Below are 21,301 nucleotides of genomic sequence, written 5' to 3'. Positions count from 1 at the left end.
ATAACAATGAAATTTAATCATTAAAAATATTAAATGGAAGGAATAAATTACTTTAAAAATTTTACTAATTGTTATGTAGGTTTGCACAAATAAAAATTTACAATTCCTCCACATAATACCTGCTATTCCTTTTCTCTGTCCTAATCCTGATAGAAACAAAGGTTAATTACACATTAAGCAGATAATGTTGGTACTGATAATAAAATACACGTAATTTTAATAGAGCTTTATTCAAACCAGTGGCTTGTTTTCAAAGGTACATAAATGTGTCAAAAGAAAATCTTTTTATTTAAAATCATGACCTTCTACATTCTTTTCGCGCTTTGAAAAATTTCACACAACCTTATATTATTAAATACATATTTAATTTTATATTAGAATAGCATGTTTTGGTTTTCAGTTCTTTTTGTTTCGTTTTAAGTCAAGACTTTGTTTTCCTATTACAATACATTATTAACTATTAAGAAAAGCATGATTTTGCGTTGCTAATTCTCAATTTTGAGTACTTAAATATTGTCACGCAAAACAAGGAGAAAAATCCAAGATTGCTTAAATTTTTTCTTGTAATAAACAATGGACTTAAATTAAACAAAACCTGATGCTTTATAGTTTTTTTTTTTTTTTTTTTTAAATATCCACAACCTTTCGGTAAGAACGCTTTTTATAAAAGAAATACAAAGTGAAATAATAATAATGAAAACACGTTCTTCAGTTTACAGTGAACTAGTTCGGTAACAATGTGACTAGACATATTTTAGGACATATTAAATTGATATAGGTTGTATAAGAAACGAATATTTTTGCTAGTTTTCTTTGCTTTTTGTGAGAGTAGAAGTGGCCAAGAATTATCAAGGAAAGCCATTGCATCAATCATTAATAGTGATTATAGAAGTTTACTTCAACATTCATTACTAGTAAAAAAATATATGTGGCTTAATGGTGAAGCCCTCTTAAGGGTAAAGTGTTAAAAGAGATTATAATAATTAAACAAGTTATACATTTCATATTATCTGATTGAATACTATAAATATTATCTGACTAGATTCCACTACAGTAGACTATATGTTGTGCTACATGCTATCTTTCTGGCCGCTCTCAATGTTTCAACAGGTAACATACCAATATCACTTTTGTGAGTGTTAGCAGAAATAAATATGTATATTTAAAAAAAAAAAGTTACTATGTCGGTCTGAATTTGCTTCATGAATTCTACTTACTTTAGGGCTAACTATAAACACAATCGTAAATTCATTGATAAATACATTAATTGTATCAAAGTTGCAACATCATAACAATAGATAACCTTCAATAATCGCAAACTGTGAGATCGCCTTGAGCAAACAAAACCGTTATATAAATATAAAAAAATTAAATATTATACAAAAGCTATTATCATACTCAACAGAAACAGCTTTAAATATTAAATTATGTATATCTGTCAATTCTGTAGTTCACCGTAGTTTAAATTAAAAAGTATGATGTAAATATTAGTCAGGTGACACTCAGAAATCCTACGAGATATACTTTCCTCAGTAATTCAGGCACGACACTCTGACTCACTGAGTTAGAACAATTTCTTTGTCTTATTTTGTTATAAAAAAGAAAATGTTAAATTTACTTCATAAATTAAGAAAAACATATTTCACTAACTAACATAACTTAGCTTTACATAATAATCAACTCCAGTTTAAAATAGTACGTCTTGTTTTAAATTGATTTTTTTCTTACCACATTTATGCTTTATATTTTATAAATAGCTTATAAATAGTTACATGTCAGCTGAAAGGCACAAAAAATGTAAAAAAAGTAGCTACGAGCATTGGCATTGGGATTGACAATTTCAAACTACACTTGAAAATCTGTCTACAAGAAATGACAAAACAATATTCTCACATTGAAGTTGGATAATAATTATACATGTTTATATACAATTTCACTGTTTTCTAACGAGTAAATTGCAGAAATTGCTTCATACTTACGATAACAACATATTTTAAGGTTGTTCTGTGCAATAAGACAAGATTTCAATACCTCTACAGTTTTGGTTTCTTGAATATGAATGTAAGAATCTTCAAGACTTCATATAAAGTAGTTTCCTAATACTATTTTTTCTCTTTTTAAGGTGATTAGATGAGTACAGAAAATAGTTTTTATTTCTTTTAATGAGATTTAATATTCCAATTCACTTCTAGGCAATGATCCGATGATTTGTTCAAAATTTTACAAAGTATTAGACACAATAAATTGGTTATTGAAAAGCTGATCCTTCTCACTTGTTATTAACCATACAGTTACAGTTTTAAAAACGATATTAAATAAAAAAAAAAAAAATAGAGATCAAAACTTTCATTATGCAACAGACAAAATTTAGCTTCATTGTCATCATAAGTTTTATTCACGAATGATAATCTCCTCTTTGGTACGTCTATGAACAGTAAATCAAATGATGAATGGTTATGTACACTATTTTATGTAATCTTCGAATGATTTTGTATCATATTCTTGTATTATTTCTCAACAGAATCGAAATGACCAAACGAATATTTAAGATTTTTCGGAGATTTGTTATATTACTGTATTAATTATTGCAAAGGAAATAAATTATTATACTACTTGAATTATATTCATATCTTAAATGAATAACTTAATTTATTGGAAGAAAAAGGAATATAGCATATATTAAAATTAACATATGCCTCATCAATTATATTGAAAACAAAAATGGCCTACGAAAATAGAGAAATAAAGTCAGAAATGTTAATGAAGAGAAATGTACATGGTATAATAAATGAGGTACAGAAGTCGTAAAGAACAGAAGCATCTGCATTATGTAATTAAAATAACGATGATTTCAAAACAATAATTGGTTGAAAATTACTTTTTTGAAAGAAAAAAAGCTATGATGTTCGTTACGAAGATATTACATCAAAAGAAGTAGAGAGGAAAAGGATATGACAATATTTTGAATGAGTTTTTCAACTTTTGATCAAAAAGAAACAATATCAGAAAACTGCTAAATCATTCAAATGGCAAAATAATGGAAAACTTATTAGAGAGAACCAAAACACAGAGAATGCAAACAATCTTTTGAAAAGCTAGATGAGGAATTTAGAACGAAGAGGATCTAAGAAGGAAAGAAATTAGTGTAAATATCGTTTTGTACCTTATTTCTTAGGAGTTCATTCGACAATTTATTGCAGTTCTTAAAAAATCATTGACCATGATACAACAACTTCATAAAATTCAAATGAAAATAATGTGACCAATCTAGATGTAATGTATTATCTAGATTAAAACTTTATGGATTCGATGCGATATTGTACCAAGTTACAAAACTATCTATTTCTATCCTAATGTCTGATGCATAACTCAAGAAATTTACTGGCAATGAACAAAGTTAAAATAACCTTAATAATAATAATTAGTTTACACAGTTATTGGCAATATAAATGTACATTTCACAATCCTTCAATACCTAGCATTCATTCTTGAACTTACCTGTATACGATACATTGCACTTACACTATTGTGCACCACAAAATACATCTTCAAGAACCAGCCCACCAGCACTTCCATTATGCAAAACATGGACAAGAGAAAGACAATTATCACCATTTAAGATAAATATTTGGCTTTCTTTTCATATCAAATTACCATAATATTTTTTTCTTTTTAACTTCAGGTTTTTTTTCTTTCTACACGAAGTGCTGCAAAGGCCTGGTTTGATTTGGTACGGACACATGCATAAACGATACAAAATCTGTACAAAAAATTTATTGTATATGTATGTATGTATGTATACACGTAAGAATTCTTACAATATATTAGCAAAGACTAAACACTTTATTTTATTTTATTTTCTTTGTCCAAACACACAACTCAGTTACGTGTTATGTCAAGTTGCAAACACATCAACCAACAAGCGTGCCCCATTCAGAATTGTACTTGCAACCTAAAAGGTCCAACGACATTTTTATTTATTCAGCTTTTGACTGCAATGGGAATTCATTCTGATATGTTCCTTTTTATATCAATTTTTATTATTAATATTACATTTCTGTCATAGAATCTTGCACGCTAGGCACAATTTGAAGAAAACACTTCTACTTTGCTACTTTATTTCTCAGAAAATTAAATATATAATGTGTATATATTCGTATTTGAAACAGACCCTGCAAACAATGCAGTCAAGAGCCAAATTGTTTTCTTATTAAATATGAGAACTGCCCGTATTTAGTTATACTTTCAAATTTTGGTATATTGAATTAAATAAGTTACTGCTTCACAGATTCAAATATTCTTAAAACTTTCGTGACACGTACAATGCTAAGCGGTTCTGTGATGTGTATTTAAAGCATGAACACTGTAAAAACAAGTAAATTATTCATACAGGTGCAGACTTATATGTCCTAAGATGGGCACCTATTAGGTGAAGACACATATCATATATATTATATATATGATTACAATAATCGTAATGTTGGGAGATATTCCTTCTGCTTTAACAGTACGTCTGTCATTTTTTGTTTTGTTTTATCCACTACCACTCTAAGGCTTCATGAGTAAACTCAATAATTCCTGAGTCTCGCATTTCTTCATTGCAACTGCATGGTCACCCACACTACAGTGCGTGGATGAACAAGTCCTCCAATTTCACAGTTCACAGTTCGTGTCTCTCCGTTCACAACAAACAAGGCCTCGTTGGCTGGAGTTACCATGTAATGGCCGAATATTCCAGATGCTGCGATTGGTCGATTGGGATTATCCCATTGAGCAAGGGATGGATGCATTGCTCTTCCAACTCCAGTGATCATTTCCACTTTTCCTACAAATAGGCAATTAAAAATTATCATATATTTTACACTTTAAAACAATATTAATTCATTTTTCCTAGAACTAAGAAGAGTACAGTTCTCTTGCATTGTCCTATTCTTTCAAACATTATTTCTCTCTCTCGATTATATTTGATTTAAATTATATGCTTTTAATGTTCACTCCAAATATAATATGATTCTCACTTTTCCAACTCATAGACCAAACTACTTCTTACATCCTTTACTATCCATCCACTTAGATTGAAATTCTGTACAACATACGAGATTCAAAATTTTCCTTTCCTCTTCTTTCTTTCTTTTGATAAGCATTAAATTTAGAATAACAGATCGCCTATTCTATCACTAATTATATTTCCTGTGCTATTTGCAATACTTGTATTTATTATAGGGCTACTATTATTTATTTTTTGATTCTACTTAGTTTCGTTGTTAGATTCTTTCATTTTAGAGCTCTCTCATGACTATGTGGATAGTGGACGCACCTTTGGCGCGGGAGACCCGGGATCGATCCCTGGCGAGAGCTCAGCTGGTTCGAATCTCAGGTTAAGCTATAGGTCCAGGTCTAATATAGTCTCGGTGCTGAATGAGACGTTAAGCTTAAATGCAATCCAATCTTTCATTGGAATTATTAATTTACATTGCATGTGATTAAGTTATACAAAAAAGTCATTCCACAGAAAAATAAATAAATGAACAATTATAAATACTCTGTCTACAGATATTTCAAGTAAGGAAAGAGTACAACGTAATTCTGGTAATCGTTTGAAGGAAAAGGAAAAAGAAAAATTTAGGGATAAATATTTTACTAGGTAAATAATATTTTCCAGGTAAAGTAATGTGAAAGAAGCCCTCAGTTTACTATTCACCTGTTTATCTGAAACATTATCTCAACAAAAGTAATATGTAGTAAATATTAATTGAGCATACAATGCAGAATGTTAGTAACTTTATGTGATTTTTCTATTTTTACTTTTGAGTAACAACAGGAACAGGAAAAAGATAGTGATCATTTAAAAAAAAAATCGAATTCTACGAATTTAACAAATTTAAACACTTTATCGCCCCTACATACCTAAAAAGCTATTTTTGGATATCTATACATTTGTTTGTCTATTTCTCCGTTCATGACAATGTAAACACATTCACTCACCTAGAGGCTATACCACTCAACATATCCATATTCATAATCATATTCATAATTATTTTCCTGTTCATAACTTACAATATGAGGATATTCCCCAGTTAAGCCTTACAGTTGTCAAATATGGTTACATTTTCTGTATGTTATCAGTAAGATAATTTCCAACATTTTTTTTTTTTTTTTTTTTTTTTTGTTAATGTTCTTACACTTTGTCGGTAATTTGTTATACAATTTTATACAATTCATATAGACAGTTTTACTAAAATTTGCCATGTTCTGCTGGCTGATATACATAGTACAATTCCATCTAATATTGTATGAGTGAATCGTATTTGCAAATCGATGCCAAATTTTAAAGTTAAGATTTTTTATATGATTTTTTAGTTTTTTTTTCGCCCAATTTTCTCCCTACTCCTAAAAATAAGAGTAGTTTACTGAAGGGTAATTTTTTTTTTTTAAAAAATGAAATTTTCTCAAAAAACGGTTCTAACGATTTTGTTTATATTTCATACATTAATATTTCACTAACAACCCTGTATCGTGGTTTAAGTAATTTCTTTTGAAAAAAATTCAGAAGGGGTAGGGCGAGTACTCTTAAGGGCGAGTTCTTTTCGGACGGTTTTCTCAAAAACGACTCGAACGATGTTGTTCATTTTTCATAAATAAATATTTAACTAATAACCTAATAATATGGTATAGCTTGTTTGTCCTAAAGGAGTCCACAAGGAGTAGTTCACTCTTGAAGGTGAGTTTCTTCACGGATGATTTTCTCAAAATCAACTCAATGATTTTGTTCATATTTCTTACCTAAATATTTCATTAATAACTCTAAAATAGGGCATAAAAATATTCTCAGTAAAAGTCCTTAAGGGATAGTTTACTCTCAGGGAGTGAGTTCTTACCAGACAATTTCCTCAAATGGGACTTAGGCGATTTAGTTAATATTTCATATATAAATATTTCAGTAAACACCCTAATGTATGGTGTAAATAATTTCTTATTAAAAGAAAAATCCAAGAAGTGTAGTTTACTTTTGTGAGTGAGTATTCTTCAGATGAAATTTTCCGAAAATGCCTTATAATAATTTTGTTCATATTCACAAATAAATCTTTCAGTAATAACTGCAGCAAAACGTGATTTAGTTTAAGAAATTCGAGCAAGCCATTTTAGTGCAATAGCTCATACATTTTATTCAACTTGAATGAATACATAGTTCAATGTCGTAAACAATGACATCGAAAACGCAACGGTACTTAATTAATTCTTTCTAAAACCAAAGACTACAACTTCAACTATGAAGTAAACATTTCTGGTATTTAGTTGAGTATTCGGTAAATAATAGCACATATCAGGAAATATTTTTAACATTATTGTTGAAATAATCCCGAAATAAACGGCACACGTGTCAGCATTGTTTACATCGCAATCCTGTGTTTTTTCTTCCTAATTGAGAAAACATTTGTGATGAATTGGCGATTACAGAACCGATTTTCCTCAATGACCTCAGAATCTAAGAATAATTTAGTTTTCCATGTTTGTGAATCACTTCCTTAGACAGAAGTGGATTTTGTTGTGCTCACGTTGCCATTCTATCTTTCTAAGAAAGCACAAACAAAGGATACGTGGAATGATACACTGAACATATGCTTATTTTTTTCATAGTCACACTGACACTCCTTTGTACAGTTATTCATTCATCAGATTATATTTGAGTCTCGCGACAGCCAGTTTCATCTTGCCACAGTCCAGAATGGCAACTATCATTAAAACGGTATATTCGTAAGTCTTTACCTTACACTCATTCACAAAGATATTACATTTTGAGAGTACATGAATAAGTCTTTTATAATGACTATTAACTTCGTTCTTCAAATTGGGAGGCATGTAGCTCAGTGGTAGAGCGCTCATTTCTGGTGCTTGGGTTCCCTGGTTCGATTCCCGGCCAAGTAAGTTCGTGGTGGACAACATCGTGTCCATGGACTCTCGGGGTACACCCGTTCCTCCCACACTTTCATTCCACCAATTTTTCCATCATCCTTAGTCGGAGTTCCCTCGTGGTTAAGTGGCTAGCGTATTCGCCTTCGGCGTGGGAGACCCGGTTTCGATTCCCAGCGGAAGCTCATGTGGTTCGTATCCCACGTAACGCTTTAGATCCACGTCTCACATAGAATCGCTGTTGAAAGAGACGCTAAACTAAAAATCAAATCATATCAAGTTGCCTTAATCATTCGTCTTCCTTAGCCTAAACTGGGCGTTAAACTGAAAGATTTCATTTCATTTCGTTTTTTAAATTAATCTCCCATTAACCCCATACGCTCTGTTATAAATTAGAGTAAGTGTCTACCCCTATGAAGCTATAAGATACGCACTTTTACCAGAAAATTTAAATTGTTAGTTTACTACAACTTACAAGGCAAGAACAAGAATCAAATAAATTTCTTTTTCGTACGTACTTCAAGAACGGAATAAAAGTATCTGTTGCTGGACTGGTGAAAAGTCAAACCCACCTCTTCCGTTTATCTGTTGAGTGCTCTGCACCGAGCTTTGGATGACACAGACTACGATTGTGTATATGATTAAGACAAATATAACACGCAGCATCAATTATCCTTTAGACTTTTACCTGTTCGAAAGGTACCATTATAAAGTTTAATAGAGCGAAAATAACTCGGATTACAAATATCCTAAAGACATAAATTATATTGAATTTTAAATTGCTCATACTGCCTATGAGCTGGTCTAGGAGAGGACAATATTATAAAACAATTATCAGCGCAATAGAAGACTTCACAGTGTTACGAATCTTTTTTCAGCACCTCATTAAGAAATATTTATTTTATTTAATCGGTGCAGATCTTGACCTTAATCATTCATATCATTATAGTTTTATATATATAAAACTTTGTATTTGCTTCCTTCGATTTTTCCTATTCTTCTATTTGTTTGACGAGTGTTGAAATCATTTCAAAAAGATTTCTTCAGATGATGATAATTATCTTGTTATAATTGTTACTAGTTGGATATTTTATTTATTTTTTTCCATAAAACGATGTTTTTCTTCAGTTGTTTTGGTTATATTATGTATACATATACATATATAAACTTGATGAATACTTGATAATGTCAAGGTTGTTCGAAGTTAATATTTGTTTTACACTGTAAGGACCTAATCTGTACTGAGTTAATAACATTTTGTATATTTTCGTTTTGTTTTAGCTTGAATAATGAGCATTGAAATGTTGTGCAATTAATAATTCCTTCTTCCTCATTGTACTAGCAAAAATCTAAATATGTACGCTTAATTTATATGGAGTAAGCACTATGTTTAGAAAAATTTTGTACAGTGTTATAATATTTAGGTGGGCAGTGAATGAGTACAATTCCATGAAATATAGCTGTAACAATAGGTTATAATAATAATGATTGTTGACAATTTTATGTCTCTATGGAAAATGTAAACCACCTTTAGAATGTGTGTCAGTGGATTATACTAGTGAAATTGTTCACAAAAATCAGTTTGGCAAATATGAAATGAACAGGAATGGTGTGACAAATGTCTTATCGTATTTTGGATTTATGGTATGTTATATTACTTCAGCGAAATAGTAATAATAATTATAATAATAACTGCTTTGGAAATTCATATGTAAAATATATTTCGCGATTTTCATTATATATTTTCTGAACATTAGGTACATCCATGATTTGGTGGGCCAAGAAATTTATTTATCGTCTATTTATTTATCGTTGAATAGAAAATGCATACTTCTATATATATTTATTTGATGCGGCACACTTCGTTGGAACTAGGGAATGTAACTCAGATTAAATGGCTAAATTGAAAATTAAGATTGTGCATGAAGTAATTCATTCTATATTGAATTTCTGATGTTGTGATCGAAATAGTGGAAGAAACGAAAGTTTCAAGATTATGTGACTCTTGCATTGACAGATCTATGTTCTAATACCAGATCAATGAAGTTAAGCATGCTTGAGCATAGATGTTTGAGGGGGGAAAAGAAATAGAAGGTAAAAATACAAAATAAGTCGAGAAACAATGAAAGTTCCTCCCGAAAGTGAATTTATCGTAAGTACTATGCTTGAGTAAAACCAGATAGAACATATATGTGTTTATGTGAACGTGGGAAACCAGACGAAAGTGTATCAAGCCATTCTAAAAAATTCATATTTTTCTTATTACAAGAAACGAATATCTCGTATTTTTTTTCATCTTGTTGTTGTAGATGTGTGACTACGCTAATTTAAATTCTGGGATTATGATTGACAATATTTAATAATTTTTATATGTATTTTATAATTTGTATTTAATTTTTATTTAAAGTATCGATTTGTGTTAAATTTTCTATATAATTTGAAGAAATATCATACGAAAACAACTTGATAGAATTAAGATTAGTTTTTAGATTAATTAGGTTGAGAATTTGGTGTATTTTGCAGTTATGTTTTATTTCTGTTGTTTTCAAGTATATTTTATTCCTAAGTGCTATATTTAAAATTTCTAATAATTTGAAATTATATTAATACATTTAAAGTTTTTAATTCGGTGATATTTTAGTAGTTCCAACTTTTAGAATCTTCTAAAGTTTTATTGGTTGAGATTTATCTTGACGGCTTCTCATTCTCTTACTGTTTATTATTATTATTATTGGGTGGTGTTTTTTGTGCCATCTCTGTCCATTTTTGGATTGGTCCTTACTTCTTGATTTCATCCATTCTTGGATCTCCATTTTCTTATTTAGTAGTTTAGCAGATCTCATTATTAATACTAGGCGACAATACACCATATAATGACGATGCTGACATTTATGCTGACGACGACATTTGTGCTGATCATATTTAAGTTTAACCAAACCCAAACCAAACCATTTGGCGTAACATCCCATTTTGTGGAACCAAGCCTGCTCCAGCGCCACCCGCTAGCGACCGGCTGAATTACATCCAGCTAGCGGCGAGCACGTGGTCGACGCGCTGCGACGCCCTGTCCTTAACAGGGGCATCAGAACTCAGAAGCTTTCTAGACCTAGTGGCCGCTACGTTTTGTTTTCACATAATTCTCCATTTTGCCTCACGATGCTGGGTGGACACAGAAAATTGGGAAGCGTCGGTCGGGAATCGAACCCGAGACCACGCGGACATGAGTCCAACGCTCTTGCCAATAGACTGCGGTGTCTCCTATTTAAGTTTAATAGTGTTCGAAAATCAAAATTTTACCGTATGAGTGACATAGTGATGAGAAACCAGTCTGCAACAGTGAAACAAACAACCAGTCTGCAACAGTTAACAGTCAGTCTGTTCCGAAACTTAGTGAAATATCGTTTGAGCCGAAGCATTGACTCTAAGCTTGATATGCTGTGGTTACGCACTAAAGGTAGCCATCCTATCCTGTGATTTAAATAAGAAATAAGCAGCACTTTTATGCTTCCATCCAGATGTGATATTCCAGCAACTTAGAGGTATTCCCGGAACGATATCTTAGGTGCAACTTCTATCAGTAACATATGAGGAAGATGTCACTCGTAGAATAGCTGTGTTTACTGACTGAAGGTAGTAGAATGGCTGTGAACAGTTTCGACACCGAATGTGAGTGAACTATTTTGGATATACGTAATTGGTGTACAAGGAAAGGGGCTGACTGTGGCAGTCCATTCGATTCCAGGCACTATGTAGAGAAAGGCATGATTTTCTTCTCCATTGTGGTGGGAAAGGATAACTGGATTTCCTTCCAAGTTTCATCTTCTATATTTCCCACTTCCTGCGTTTTTTCTATAGTAACTCTCTGCTCCTTTCAGAGGGGAAACAGTAGGGAGGGGAAAAGATACGACATTTTTCCTTCTTTCCTTTTTTACTTCTCTTCTCTCTCTCTCTCTCTCTCTTTACAGTCAAATAGGAAGAAAAATAAAATGAAATATTTCAGTTTTACATGCCACGATTATGTCATGTAGGTTGAACGAGACAGTGACGATAAGAATGAATGAAATGGTGAAATGAAGTAGGAGGGAACGGAAGAACCACAAGAAAACCCACTCATCGGTATTTGCCCACCACAAAGCTCATTTGGCGCGAGCTGGATCGAACCAAGGACCCCATGAACCAGAGGTGAACGCTCTACCACTGAGCCACCGCGACCCCGCCTTAGTTAGTTTATATAGAAATATTTTAATGTTTTTTTCAGCATGTTACTTACTATCCTGATTGAGCATATTGCCCAACCCTGAATACATGGCCTCTTGACTCATCGAGATAGAAATAAGACTAGAGGAAAATGGAAGTAAGCAGAGGCATATGATAGGAAGAAAGTTGGTAACCCATTTTATTAGCCCTTTTGGCCATTTGAACTTGATCTTTGTGGTCCTAACGGGAATCACGAGCGCGAAAAACCAGTTTTACGTATTGATTTTATCATAGACCTAGCTGAGTTAGCATGTGAAGAGAATTGGGCGCACGGGCTATCAGGGTTCCCAGCGCCATTATCAACGTAATTTATTTTAGGTTATTTCTATTTTCATTATGTGCCTGTCTCTCTATATATTGTAACATCCTCCCGTACCAGAATTCTATTTGTGACTTTTCAAAATTTTTAACAGCTAGATATTAAATAATTCTTAATTAGGAATTATATTTATATAATAAAGCTCCAATTACACAGAAGAGAACTTGTCAACTAAACATTGTCCTGTTGCAAAGCAAAACTACGAATACGTGGGCAAGAAAGACATAAGCATTTCGTACGTGTTCGTGTGTATTAACAGAAAGATGTAGTGAAAGGACTGTAATGATATCTCAAAATGATATATCAATATTATAAAAATGAAAAAGACCCCTCTCAGGTTAGAGAAAGGAGACTCGGTGTAAAAATTTCCCATTAAAAATAATCGAAAATGTGTCCCAGTGTTTTCGAGAATTTCCTATTAATGGGGGAAGGAGGGGGGAATTCTATATTTTTTTTATTCATATTCAGATCAACATTGTCTGTCTCATCATAACGGGAAAATGGATCGATCATTTAAAACGAACTTCTGAACATAGTATCGCTATCCTTGACCCGAGTTTTACCATGTCACTTCCATTAAAATGTGTATCCTAAGGAGACTGGAGGTCAATTTAAAATGTATATCAAAAATAGAATATCTCACAAGCCGCTAATGTTAAGGAGACAAAACTTGGTATATAAATTCCTCATTAAAAGCATGTGAATATCTTCTACATCGTTTTACAAAATTCCACTTTTAAGGGAGAAAAGGAGGACAAATTCCATAATCTTTTTTTTTTTTTATTTTAAATATAAAAATGGCATTGAGATTGTCTCTTTCATCATCACGAGAAAACGGAAAAACAGTTTAAAATGAATTTTTATTTATTTATTTATTTATTTGTTTATTGAACAAATTCCCAGTTGCAGCACAACTTTGCCATTTTACACAGGGAAATGTTAACAAAAGAAAGAAAAAACGAGACAACAATAACAACAACAACATAGAACAGTGTTAAAAAAAAGAGTGTAAAAGTAAAATTATTCCGTCAAAACTCGTTTAATTGCTCTTTCAAACACTGGGTAGCTCGAAAAAATGTTCACATCAGTTGTTACTTGATTATGACAGTTTGGTATTCTGTAAAAAAGAGACCTCTGTACAATAGCCAACCTAGGACGGGCAAAATGGAATAGGTGTTTAATCCGGGTGATGCGGGAAGGAACACGTAAGGATAGTTCCTGTAGTAATATTTCCGGTCTTAAGTTTCAGTTAACTATTTTATGAAGATATTTCAGGTCAGAGATAATTCTGCGTACTTCAGGAGTCTGAATATTAAGATGTCGCAAGAGCTCCTTCTTAGATAATATTCGAAGTGCAGGAACACGAAAACGGACTACAGCAATGAAGAAATTGAGGATAGAATCAAGTTTGGAGAGATGTGTAGGTGCTGCCATGGCCCATATAGGAGAGCAGTATTCGATCTTGGGCGCTATTAAAGTTTTATAAAAAGTTGCTAATGTAGAAACAGTGCGTAGTTCAGTGAATCGATAAAGAAGTCCCAACATGCGCATTTAATTCTTTAATATTCAGGAGATGTGGTCAGAGAATGTGAGTTTTGAATCAAAGATGGCACCAAGATCATTATAACTAGCAGAATGTGTGATAGGGGAATCGTTGACATGGTATGTGGAGGGAACAGGAGACTGTTTCAAAGTAATAGCAATACTGTCACATTTCTTACTGTTGAGTTTCAAGTGCCACATTTCACAGCAACCTATAAGGTAATTTATGTCTTCTTCTTGTAGAGCAATTGTGTCATGGAGATACGATATTTCTCTGTATAACTTACAATCGTCAGCAAAAAGCAGAAGGCCACTAGGTTGAGCTGATAAGTGCGCGTAGAGATCATTCATATATCCATATACAGACAAATAGCAGAGGCCCAAGTACACTCCCCTGAGGCAACCCTGAGATCACGGGTTGGGGGTTAGAAGTCGCCCCTGAAAGAACAACTCTCTGTTTACGGTCCTTCAAGTAGCTTGTGATTAAAAAGAGAAATTTGCCATGTACATTAAATCTATTGGAGAACTTATGAAGAAGATGAATGTGACTGACAGAATGAAAGGACTTCGAGAGATCAAAGTAGATAACATCTAATTGAGTATTGTTATTCATACATTTGACTGCACAGGAGAGAAGAGTACTTAAGTTTGAGAGACTTAAGCTTTTCGGTAGAAAGCCGTGCTGAGAACTGTGGATGTAAGGTGAGGTGAATTTAAGTAGCCTGTCTTTGATTATTTTTTCGCAGGTAATTGATATCAGAAAGAAGAGATATTGGCCTATAGGAGGATACATGATCTTTAAGTCCTGATTTATATATTGGGGTCACGTGAGCTAGTTTCCAACTGGTGGGATAATACCCTTCCTTGAAGCCTCTATTGAATAAGATAGATAGAGGAACCGCAATAACTGAAGCAGTTTTGTTGAGAAAGAGGGGACTAATGTTATCAGGTCCAAGTGATCTATGTGGAGATAACGATAGCAAGAGAGCCAGAACATCGTCCGGGGTGGTAGAGAGGTTGGATAAGGTGTCTGAACAGATGGGGTGAAGAGGGGGAAGATGGGTTGTAGAGGTAAGGGAAGTAAATGTTTTGCAGAAGTAGTTATTGAAGAGGTCGGGTCTTTGATCATCACTCGCTTCAGTATTTTCATCTTGAACTGCTGCCAGTATGCCCGGAGATTTTGATCTAGATTTAATTACAGACCAAAAGAGTTTAGGGTTACTAACAGTAAAATCACCAATTGAGTCCATGTATTCAAAGTACTTATGCCGCTGTACCTTCTTGGCAAGACTTCTAATTTTAGGAAAGTTTTTTGTATGTGTAGTCACTCGGATGTGATTCCCATAGAGTTCAGGCAAGCTTTTTTTAAAATATAATTACCAGTTTGCTCTGGCTGGGTTTCCATCACGTTAATTTCATTAAAATGCGTATACTAAGGGGAAAGAGGGATTCAAAATTTGTCAAAAATAAAGTATCTCATTAAGTTGGAAGATAAAACTCGGTACATAAACTCCTTATTAAAGGCAAGTGGGCACGTGCACAATCACTTTTAAAAATCTTGCATTTAAGGGAAGGAACGAGGGCTATTTCCAAAATATCTTAATTTTGCATTTTGTATTATAAAATGGTCAAAGTGAGGAAATATTTCAATCCTTTAAAATAAATCTTTTGAACATGGCACTTGAGTCGATCTGGAATTTTATCATTACAGTTTGATTGAAATGTATATCGTAGGGTAGGGAAGGATATAGATTTTTCGCAAAGAATAGTTCCATAAATGTATTCTTCCGTGCAAAAACGGATATTTCAGTTAGTATTTATCTAAATACAAGGAAATATCTACGATACGTTTAATTTGTCGAAAATATGTCATTAAGTACATTCAATTGCCTTTTGTAATTGAATTTTGTTTTGTTTTATTGTTCATAAACTTAATTAATGTACTATCATCATATTTTTCAATTGACTTTCTTTAAAATAAAGTACTTTGTTTTGTTTTACTGTTCATAAAATTAATTAATGTACTATCATCATGTTTTCCAACTGACTTTCTTTAAAATAAAGTACTGTCATATGTATGGACGGACCGCTGATGACGCTTGTCATGGTGTTCATTTAGCTTCATAGTATGGCATATGGCTTACATATTCAGATGCTTCCATATAAAGATAGCTTACATATTCTGATATTCAGATGAAGAAGACTAACGAAAACATAAATATAAGAATGAATATTTGCTATTTCTAAAATTCAATTAAGGATGCTTTGCCTAATGGTATGATAGTTTGGAAATGGCTTTTGAAAGTGTTATAACGCCAAAGGTCAATATAATCTACGCTATTTTTTAAAAAGAAGTTTTATAATGTACTTTGTAACAATTAATAACCAATGCGTGATGTGTATAAAAGATGTTGCATAGAGTGTATGCTAGACCTGATGGACAAGACAAGATATTAATAAAAAAGTATTTCATACGCCCACCAACATTCTCAACATATTCCCCCAGACGTTGCATTCTTCATGGCCACATGACTCGAGTCAAATTCCAGATGGAGATGCTTATCTTAAATACAAAGTCGAGTAATTATTTCCAATTTCATTTTAAGCAGTAAGTTCCGTCTCATATAGCCTTAGTGATGAAGAGAGGCATTAAATTCTAATCTAACTTAAATGCTGCATCATTTTTCTTCGAATTCCTTTTAATACAAAATACAGTATATTATTATTGTTAATTAACAACACCCGTACATTAAGATTGGGAGTTGTGTTGTTAAATGTAATACAAATTTTGTTACTACTAGTAACTAGCAACTAGGAAAGGTCATTCTTCGATTTTGAAGTTCAATGTAATCCTTTCTCATATTTAACCAGTTAGCGAAGTGGGGTTACCTTTCAGATGTTCAAACAATATTCAGGCAATGTTCACGATTTTTGAAAACTGGCCATAACTTGCGAAAAACCTATCAACGCCACCTATCAAGACAAGGTTACATAATACTACAAGGACAATTGAATTTTTATTATAACCAGCACGTCGTAATTTTGTAGTATCAAAAAACTGAAACTAAATTATGTGCAAATTATATGCATTTAAAATAAATACAAGAATAATACTCTTCCGTAACTAGTTATTATTATTTATAATGCAAAAAATCCATACCAGTAACTAGGTTAAGAAACAGAATGTCTTCTTTGTCTGTAGCGCTGGCATATAAATCATATCCATGAGTTGTTTGTGAAGGATAAAAAGTGATATCACTGATGTTAAGAGTCGTCTTCACATCGAATGAAAACTTAAGCCCACTCTCTGTAAAAAATAGCAAATGTCTTTATCATTCACTGTCAATATTGATACAGTAACAAATATCTTGTTTCTTTACCATTCCTTTTTCTATACTTACATGCACTAAAAAAGTCAGTAAAAAAGTATTACATTAATTTTAATCTAATATGTAAAGAGTAATATTCCACAAATGTTGAAAGCTTACACCACTGGAAAATATTGGCATTTAATCATTCCCTTTCTTCAAAACTTTGACTTTGTGAAGGGAAGGTTTGATATAAATGGTTGGAAGTTTAATAGTGGCAACACTGCTTTACAGAGCCTGTCAAATGTGGAAGACATGTAAGGGCCTGGTCGTCTATGTGTCAGTAAAAAAAGACATGAATGCTGTTACTGCGTTACTGAACACTGGTCGATACCATACTATTCGTGAGCTGGCCCACACAATTGAAAAGCCAATCAAACGAATGGCGTCATTATGGGTCACCATGAAAATTCATAACTTTGGCAAGCAATGTAAAAGTTACATTGATTCTCGTGTACGACTGGGATGATGTAATCTTCCTCATATCAGACTGTCAATGCACTGTAATTTTGTTCCTTTCTGGAACACAATTTGCGACCAGCCGTAAGAAAGAAGCTGTGAGATTTTTTTTTTTTTTCAGGGCTCACTCATCATTTTGGTGAACAATGCTCGGGTGCATACAGCGCAAGGTGTGATTGATTCCTCGATCGATGGGGGTGCTGTGCCATCCAACCTATTCCCTGAATTTAAGCCCTTATGAGTTTGACTTAATTCCTAAGATGAAGAAATCTCTTTGTGGTATTAGTTTCAGAATTGTTCAAGAGTTTATTCAAGCAGTAGACCGGGCCATTAGAACTATTAACACAACAGGTGCTGCTACAGGTACCCAATAACTTCAACTTCACTGGCAACGTGTTATGCTCGTGATAACAATGCTCGTGACTACATTGAAGAATTGTAAACCTTTGTACCATGTAAACATGTGCCTATTGTTATCATGGGCTGTAAACATGTATCTATTTTGTATCAGTTGTAAATCAATAGTTTGCCACCATTAAAGTTCCGACCTTCGAAAAGTAAAATAATCTTATTTAAATTCAGAAAATAAAATTTCGGCTAACAACAGACTTTACAAACCCTTTTCTCTTTCAATTTCTGCATGTAGAGTTCTGCAAGGTTAAAAATTATCAGAAAACTTAGAAGTATGACTGAACTTCCACGCTGTAATAGGATTTATGTGAATTCTCCAAGAAGAGACACTGGTATGACTTATAGAGCTAGAAGCGTAGAGCTTATTTTAAATATAATTCACAGGTAACATGTTCAAATTCTATCCTGAATAAACTATCAATAGTTACTATAGCTCGAAATTGACTTTAATATTAGAAGAAAACTACATACATACAAAATTATAGCATTGCAATAAGAATACGTGTCGTTTCTCTTGGATGAGAAGAATAGATTTCAATTAACTAATGTTTTCGATAAGCATTACCAACATTCTATTTTGCTTTTCGTTATTTTTCTTCAACAAACTACAAGTAGTTTCTCAAACGTAAAATCAAACCTTTTATAATAACCTACCTACTACTTCCTGAACGACCAGTGTAACTCCATCTTGTCCTCTGTCAAGAGTGACTACAGCTCTGCTATTGGGTGATACTCTTGGCTTTCCAAACAGATTGCTTTTGTGGCTAATGACAGTGTCAGTTAAATAGTCGAGCAGTATCTGTCCTGTAGGTCTTCCAGTTACGGGCTCTTCACACTCCATTATAACAAAACCATCTGTAGAAGTACGACAGAGTAAATTTAGAAAATAATTAATTCAAAATATAATGTTATATTTAGCACAGTACACAGATCAAATTTTACTCTTCTGTTAAACACTAATTGTACACGATAATCTATTTTTTTTATTTTGAATAAAGGAGACCACACAGTAGCAGCCCCTAAGCGTGTGACTTGGGCAGTGACCAATTTGTTTTTTTAAGAAAAATATTTATCAATTGTAACATTACTTACTTTATTATATATATATAATATATATAATAATAAAGTAAGTAAAGTATATATATATATATATATATATATATATATATATATATATATATATATATAAAGTAAGTAATATTACAATTGATAAACATTTTTAGATTATCGTGTACAATTAATGTTTAACAGAAGAGTAAAATTTGATCTGTGTACTGTGCTAAATATAACATTAAATTTTGAATATATATCAAAGATTTTCGTAGAATAAATAACTCCTATGATCGTTGCAAATATCGTGCAAGAACCTAATTTGTATACAACTTAGAACTGACGCAAATGTTAAATCTGCTTTTCCATATACCAATTGTTATGGAATCTTAACATTGCAGACTGAATTCAGCATCATAGTTTCCTGCAACCAAGACAGACACACACTTTGTAGTACCAATATGTATTGGAGCAAGCAGTGTACATCTTTTAATAGTAACAAAATAGTACATGTGTATCTGAGTGTCTGTCATAAGTTTTTCGCAAAGAATGCAGTGTCCTAGAGTTGTCAAGTTTGGTACACGGATACATCTTCACCAGATCTAATCACGTAAGAAGCTCTTTTTTCATTTTCAGTTCGGGGAGGGGAACTTTGGAAGGTAAAAATGTCTGTGAACACATATGCACAGTTTCTCGCAGTTTCTAATAATGCACTTGTGTATATGAAACCTTAACGTGGATTCCTGTCACCACAGCATGGCGCGTCCTCAGATTGCAGATTGAAAAGAAGGCTTCTAGATATAGAGGTTATCTATGAATATGTTGAGTAAGCAGTCGCAGACAGACAACAAGGGGTGGTCCTCAACTTTGGCCGTTTGGCACGAGGCTGGCTACCACATACTCTAAAACAGACACTTGTTCAGAAACATTCACATAAGAATAGGACCAGAGCTGATAACTTGGCACAACTTCAGCAAAGTAAAATGGACATGAGATTTGAAACATGGAATATAAGAAGTCTCTATAGGGCAGACGCATTCCGTAAAAAATGAGTTAGAGAATTATAGGATGGACCTGGTAGGAATTCAGGAAGTTAGATGGAAATGAAAGGGAACAGTGCACACAGGAAACCATGCGTTCTTTTTTATGGGAAAGGAAATAAAAATTACCACCTAAGAACAAGGTTTTTCGTTCGCAAACTAATATTATCAGCTGTTGAATTTGTTAATGATAGATATTTTTTAAAAATAACTTTTGAAGGTCAGTGATGTGATATTATTGTTCTCAATGTATACGTCCCAGCGAAGATAAGGATGATGATATAAAGGACAATTTTTACGAAGAAGTATAGTGGATATTTGACCGACTCTCACGATACCATGTGAAAATTCTATTAGGGGATTTTAATGCTAAATCTGCATAAAGTAATGACCACGGCGTTAGACTCATGAACTAAATATAACATTAAAACCTTATCGTGAAGAGTACAAAATTCCTCACATCGCGACATTCATAAATATACTTAGACCTCACTAGATGGAGAAGCATATAACCAAATTGATCACGTTTTAGTAGACTTAAATCCGATTTAAACTACTCGCTGAGCAAAACAATAAGTTTGTTGTAAAAATTATTAACCTGTAACAGTTTCACCAACTATCCAGTTGGCTTCATCAGACACTATAAATACACAGGTAATGATAGATTATATATATAAGAGATAGCTAAACAATTCCTGAATGCTGATTGGTTATTACAGGCTACTTTAGCCAACCCCCTTCAATCACAAAACCAGAATATAAATCAGAAACAAAATTCGCTAATTCCCTTGCCCCCCTGTTGACACCATATACATACATATCTAATATACAAAAAAAAAAAAAAAAAAAAAAAAACTTAAATATGAACAAATAAATAGTGAAGAATAAATAAATAATACTAAAATTTACAAAAATAGCTGTATAATTAACATTCAGTCTTTAAG

At 32.6% G+C, this 21,301-nt stretch overlaps 1 protein-coding gene across 1 annotated transcript in view; it reads right to left on the bottom strand.

Moving 5' to 3' along the window:
- Positions 1-213: 213 nt before the first annotated feature.
- The window catches only part of LOC145686367 (follistatin-related protein 5-like), a 690,843-nt gene continuing 669,755 nt past the window's right edge, over positions 214-21,301 (bottom strand). The window contains exons 15-17 of the mRNA XM_081759633.1: positions 18,922-19,122; positions 17,190-17,336; positions 214-4,825 (exon numbers count right to left, since the gene is read on the bottom strand). Of these exons, the coding sequence (XP_081615759.1) occupies positions 4,596-4,825; positions 17,190-17,336; positions 18,922-19,122 (578 nt within the window). The 3' untranslated portion in view covers positions 214-4,595. The remainder of the gene's footprint in view (positions 4,826-17,189; positions 17,337-18,921; positions 19,123-21,301) is intronic.

Source organism: Thermobia domestica, chromosome 5 (genome assembly GCF_964235325.1).
Source record: "Thermobia domestica chromosome 5, izTheDome1.hap1.1, whole genome shotgun sequence".
NCBI lineage: Eukaryota > Metazoa > Arthropoda > Insecta > Zygentoma > Lepismatidae > Thermobia > Thermobia domestica.
The sequence above is the reverse complement of the archived record's forward strand: the minus strand, read 5'-3'. Positions and strand labels throughout refer to the sequence as shown.